Source organism: Galeopterus variegatus, unplaced genomic scaffold (genome assembly GCF_000696425.1).
Source record: "Galeopterus variegatus unplaced genomic scaffold, G_variegatus-3.0.2 Scaffold7450, whole genome shotgun sequence".
Taxonomy (NCBI): domain Eukaryota; kingdom Metazoa; phylum Chordata; class Mammalia; order Dermoptera; family Cynocephalidae; genus Galeopterus; species Galeopterus variegatus.
This window is the reverse complement of record NW_007733561.1, coordinates 56,232-62,935: the sequence shown is the minus strand read 5'-3', so window position 1 is coordinate 62,935 and position 6,704 is coordinate 56,232. Positions and strand designations below refer to the sequence as shown.

At 42.8% G+C, this 6,704-nt stretch overlaps 1 protein-coding gene across 1 annotated transcript in view; it reads right to left on the bottom strand.

The window, feature by feature from the left end:
• Nucleotides 1-711: 711 nt before the first annotated feature.
• Nucleotides 712-6,704, bottom strand: part of TRMT2B (tRNA methyltransferase 2 homolog B (S. cerevisiae)) — a 32,032-nt gene continuing 26,039 nt past the window's right edge. Inside the window, 1 exon segment of the mRNA XM_008591966.1 lies at nucleotides 712-838. Within this exon segment, the coding sequence (XP_008590188.1) occupies nucleotides 712-838 (127 nt within the window).

Sequence of the window (6,704 nt, the reverse complement as noted above, 5' to 3'; positions counted from 1 at the left end):
GCTCAGCCAGTGAGCGGGAACCGGTCTGTATGTGGGATCCGAACCCTCGGCGGGAGTGACGCCGCGCTCCCAAGCGGCGCATTGTAGCAGTGCGCCACCGGGCCGGCCCAGAGATATCCACATTTTCAAAGGGCATTCTAAAATCTTCTACTATAACACCCAAAAGAATAAATCTGACAATCATTTATTTACCCTGCAATCAATTCATAGTTTACTCTGCTTTTTAAAAAGCTAGACTTATTTCTAGTTCTAATCCTTGCCTACCCCATGAACTCAGAAGTCTTAAAAATATCTAAAAATAGGCAAGTCTGAGAAAATGCACAGACCCCAATCAATGTGAAATTATTACCAACTGCTGAAAAACACTCAGTTGTTACCACACCATAAACAGAATCGGATGAAGGAGACAAAACTAGAAACTAGAACCAAGGGAATCATGACAGGCTGACAAGCAAAAGGAAGGAACAGTCCAGATCCAGAGCCAAGGAGTGGAGAGTGGTCAAAACCAGGCAAACATGCATGATAGCAAGAGAACCTGAACACTAACACTAAATCTGCCTCAGACAGTAGGCCTACTACATTCTTCCTGCTTACAGTCCAAAGATTGATTTCCTCAGTAAAGCTCCCAGGGTCTGCAATGTAGCAATATGCCAAACCTGGATGTTTCTAAAACTTCATTCTTAAATAGCCTGCAGTCTTCTAGAAGGCTGCTTATTGAGTGAAGAGGAGCACCAGCTTGCAGTGTGGGGTGTGTGGAAACAAATCCACAGGTACAGCTTGTCTCAGGACAAAAGGCTCGCCTAGGAGCTTCTTAGGAGCGTTCGTAGGACAGCTCAGCCTGTAGAAACAGATCATAATATCAGCTCCTAGAACAAAAGGAGAACCTACAAGAACACGATTGCTTAAATTTAAGCCCTTCCTCTGTGTTCCCACAGCCCCATGTTTCTCTTATACAGTTGTCATATTTAACTTAACTGTTTTTCTTCACCATCTTCCTCACTGGAACATAATCTTTTTGTGTGTGTGTGTGTGACCAGTAAGGAAATCGTAACCCTCAGCTTGGTGTCATCTGCACCACGCTCAGCCAGTGAGCGCACTGACCATACCTATATAGAATCCGAACCCGCAGCTTTGGTGCTACCAGTGCCGCACTCACCCAAGTGAGCCACGGGGCCGGCCCAATGGAACATAATCTTTTTAAAGGTAGAAACAAAGCAAAAACTGCTTATTATTCATCACTGTGTTCCCAGTATGTGACATAGCAGGGGTTCAAAACATATTTGAAAAAAGTGAGAGGCCTAAATCATATACTTTTCCTTCTGTATGATTTGCATGCATTAGATATTTCCTAGATAATTTCTAGATATTTATTGAATTAAGTTTATTCTGTCACAATTTTGCAAAGTATATTACTCTTTACCCCTTATTTCAAAGACTCATTACAGAAAATAGTCAAGCAAAAATGAGAACAAAAATTCACCTATAAACTCACCATTAAGAGAAGGATCACCACTGCTAACTTTTCAGGATGTATCTTTCCAACACGTATGTTTAAATTGGTTTTTAAAGATGGAGTCACACTGTACATATTGTATATACTGCTTTGAAGCTTGTTTCTTCAGTTAATAATACATCACAAGCATGTCTCCATTACAGTCATCTCAGTATCCATGGGGGTCTGGTTCCAGGACTCCTTGCTGATACCAAAATCCGTAAATGCTCAAGTCCCTGACAGAAAACAGCGTAGTATTGCACATCCTCCCGTATCCTTTAAATCATCTCTAGATCACTTATAATACCTAATACAATGTAAATGCTATGTAAATAGTTGTTACACTGTATTTTTTTTTTTTTCCTTTTTTGAGACCGGCCGCACCGTGCTCAGCCAGTGAGCGCTGTGAGGGCACCGGTCATCCCTATATAGGATCCGAACCCGCGGCGGGAGCACTGCTGCACTCCCAGCGCCACACTCTCCCGAGTGCGCCACGGGCTCGGCCCGTTACACTGTATTTTAAAATTTGTATTATTCTCGGCCGGCCCAGTGGCGCAATGGATAGTGCGCCGCTTGGGAAGCGTGGCGGTGCTCCCGCCCGAGGGTTCGGATCCCACATACAGACCGGTTCCCGCTCGCTGGCTGGGCGAGGCGCGGGAGCAACGCCGAGGTTTGCAATCCCGTTGCCGGTCCCTGGTCCGGTGCGGGGGCAACACTGAGGGTTGCGATCCATTGCCGGACATGGAAAAAAGACAAAAGACAAAAAAAAAAAAATTTGTATTATTCTTTACTGTTGGTTTTTTTTTTCCAAATATTTTTCATCCCTGGTTAGTTGAATCCACAAATGTGGAACCCAGAGATGTGGAGGGCCGACTGTACTCATATATGAAAATCTACCTCACATACTGGCAGTATAGTATTAAACAAATGTAACAGGTTTTTTAATCTAATTCCACTAGAAGAAATCTAAGTTGTTTCTAACTTTTTTCTATTTCAAAAAGTCCCTGCATGAACATTATAGTTATATCTTTGCACACATTTTTGGTTGTTTAGTGGAACTGCTGAGTTGAAGGGCCTGTACGTTTTTAAAGCCCTAAAATATGTACCACTAAACTGTTATAAAAAAGGCTGTACCAATTTATACCCAAAACAGCAAAGTAGAAGAGTACTTGTTTCCTTGGATGACATTCAATAGTTTAAATAGCATGATCCCATCAGAATAAAGTATAAGACAAAGATATTCACTATCATGTCTACAAAAAAAGTTCTCTTATTTAATGTAATAAGAAAACAAAATAAGTACTGGAAAGAGACAAAACTTTGTATTTGGTGATCATATGGTCAGCTACCAAGAAAATTCAAGAGAATCAACTGAAAAACAAATAAAACTAATAAAAGAGTGAGGTGGCTGGACACATGATCAGCAAGGACAAATTAGAAAATATCATGGGAGCTTCTGGTCAAGATGGCAGAATGGATGGTTCCTGGTGTCGCTCTCTCCCACAAATCGACCAATTTGCAACTGTTAAAAGGCAACAACGGGAGGCCCAAGATCTGTGCCCAGAGAGGCCTGAGAGCTGTGGGGCCCACACGCCCCGAGTCAGCTGTGCCAGAAAGGGCAGGCACTGAGGGACCTCCAGCCCAAGTCAGTCCCTGACACTTAGAGAGGACTGAGAACCGCCGGGCCCACATACCCCAAGTCAGCTGCATCGGAAAGGGCAAGCACTGTAGGACCTCCAGCCCAGTTAAGTCCCCACTGCTAAGAGAGGCCTGAGAGCCAATGGGCCCATGCACCCCGAGTCAGCCGCACCAGGAAGGGCAGAAGCCGTGGGACCTCCAGCCCAGGTCAGTCCCCACAGCATACAGAGGCCTGAGAGCCACCCACACGCCCTGAGTCAGTCACGCCGGAAAAGGCAGGCGCCGTGGGACCCCCAGCCCAGGCCAGTGCCCCCCACCCAGCGAGGCCTGAGAGCCACTGGGCCCACATGCCCCAAGTCAACCACGCCGGAAAAGATAGGCACCACGGGACCTCCAGCCCAGGTCGGTCCCCACTGCTTAGAGAGGCCTGAGAGCCACCGGGATCACATACCCCAAGTGAGCCATGCCAGAAGAGGCAGGCGCCATGGGACGCCCAGTCCAGACCAGTCCCCACTGCACAGAGAGGCCCGAGAGCCACCAGGTCCACATGCCCTGAGTCAGCAGTGCGGGAAGAAGCAGGTGACATGGGACCCTCAGCCCAGTACAGTCCCTGCCATGCAGAGAGGCCTGAGAGCTGCCGGGCCCACATGCCCCAAGTCAGCTGTTCCAGAACAGGCAGGCGCTGCAGGACTCCCAGCCCAGGTCAGTCCCTGCTGTCAAGAGAGGCCTGAGAGCCACTAAACCCACACATCCCGAGTCAGCCATGCCAGAAGAGGCAGGCACTGCGGGACCCTGAGCCCAGGCTAGTTCCCACTGCCCAGATTGGCAGTCCCTTCAGGATCCAAGCCAGACATCAGGGTAGAATGAGTGGACCATGATACCCCCTGCCACAATGACTAAACCCCAAAGGAAAGATAGCAGAAATATGAAAAATCAAGAAAGTACATCACCACCAAAGGAAAGTAATAACTCTCAAGCTCTAGATCCTATAGAACAGGAAGTCTTTGAAATGACTGACAAGGAATTTAGAGCAACAATTCTAAGAAAACTAAATGAGATACAAGGAAACTCAGTTAGAAAACACAATGAAATGAGAAAAAATATACAGGATCTGAAAGAAGAAATGTACAAAGAAATCAATGCCCTGAAAAAGAATGTAGCAGAGCTTGTGGAGCTGAAGGATTCATTCAACGAAATAAAAAACACAACAGAGTCTAACCAGCAAGCTAGAACAAGGAGAAGAGAGAATTTCTGACCTTTAAGACAGGCTGTTTGAATTAACACAGGCAGACCAGAAAAAAGAAAAAAGAATTTAAAAAACTGAAGAAAATCTAAGAAAGATAAAAGACAACCTTAAGCACTCAAATATCCGAATCATGGGTAGTGCAGAAGGAGAGGAAAAAGGAAATGGCATTGAAAACATATTCAGTGAAATAATAGCAGAAAATTTCCCAGGTATAGGGAAAGTCACAGATCGTCAGATTTAGGAAGCCCAAAGATCCCCAAACATATTCAACCCAAAAAGGTCCTCTCCAAGACATGTTATAGTCAAACTGGCAAAACTCAAAGGCAAAAAGAGAATCTTAAAAGCTGCAAGAGAGAAGCAGCAAGTCACCTATAAGGGAGCCCCAATCAGAATAACATCAGACTTTGCATCAGAAACCCTAAAAGCCAGAAAAGAATGGGATGATATATTCAAAATACTAAAGGACAAAAATTGCCAGCAAGGCTTTACCCAGCAAGGCTATCCTTGCAAAATGAAGGACAAATAGTACATTTCTCAAACAAATAAAAACTGCAGGAGTTCACTACCACACAACCAGCCTTACAAGAAATTCTCAAGGAAGGACTGGGTTTGATACCTGAAAAACAACCATCACTGCCATGAATACTCAAGAAAGAACAAAACCTACCAGTAAAACAAAAATGCTAACAATAAAGAAAAAATATAGTTTATCTACCACCCCAAGAAACCAAAAAATACAGAAGACAAACAGAAAATTAGAAAGAAAGGAATTAAAGGTCCTTAAGACATGTAAACAAAAATCAATAAAATGCTAGGAGTAAATCAACACCTTTCAATAATAACTCTAAATGTAAAGGGATTAAATTCCCCACTCAAAAGACACAGACTGACTGGATTAAAAAGATGGACCCAACAATATGCTGCCTTCAAGAGACTCACCTCACCTGTAAAGACACACACAAAGTTAGAGTGAAAGGATGGAAAAAGATATACCAAGAAAATATAAATAAAAAACAAGCTGGAGTAGCTATTCTTATATCAGATAAAATAGACTTTAAAGCAAATGCCATAAAAGGAGATAAAGAAGGCCACTATATAATGATAAAAGGATCTTTCCATCAAGAAGACATAACAATCATAAACATATACACATCCAATGTCAGAGCAGTCAGATTTATAAAGCAAACACTATTAGATCTAAAGAATGAGATGGATACTAATACCATAATAGTGGTGGACCTGAATGCCCCACTCTCAACACTGGACAGATCATCTAGGCAAAAACTCAATAAAGAAACACAAGATCTAAACAACACTTTAGACCAATTGGACTTGGCACATAGCTACAGAACATTCCATCCAACAACCTCAGAATATTCATTCTTCTCATCAGCACATGGAACATTCTCCAGGATAGACTACATGTTAGGTAACAAAGCAAGTCTCAAAAAATTCAAAAAAACTGGAATTATTCCAGGTATTTTTTTCCAATCACAATGGATTAAAATTAGAAATCAATAACAAATGAAACTCTGGAAACTATACAAACACATGGAAATTAAACAACATTCTACTTAATGACATGAGTCCAAGAAGAAATTAAACAGGAAATTAAAAAATTTCTCAAAACTAATGAAAATAATGACACATCATACCAAAACACATGGGATACTGCAAAAGCAGTGATAAGGGGGAAATTTATCACATTAAATGCTTACTTCGGAAAAATGGAAAGATGGCAAATAAACAACCTAACACTTCACGTTAAACATCTAGAAAAACAAGAACAATCCAAACCCAAAGTTAGTAGACAGAAAGAAATAATTAAGATCAGAGCAGAACTAAATGAAATAGAAACCGAAAACACAATACAAAAGATCAAAGAAACAAAAAGTTGGCTTTTTGAAAAGACAAATAAAATTGACAAACCTTTAGCAAGGCTAAGAAGAGAGAAGACCCAAATAACAAAAATTAGAAATGAAAAAGGTGATATTACAACTGATACCTCAGAAATATGAGAAATTATCAGAGACTACTATAAACAACTATATGCCAACAGATTTGAAAATCTGGAAGAAATGGATAAATTTCTGGACACGAACTACCAAAACTGAGTCAAGAAGATATAGAAAATCTGAACAGGGCCGGCCCGGTGGCGCACTGCTACAGTGCGCCGCTTGGGAGCACAGCGGCGCTCCTGCCGAGGGTTCAGATCCCACATACAGACCGGTTCCCGCTCACTGGCTGAGCGTGGTGGGGGTGCGACACCGAGGGTTGTGATCCCATTGCCGGTCCCGGTCCGGTACGGGCGTGACACTGAGGGTTGTG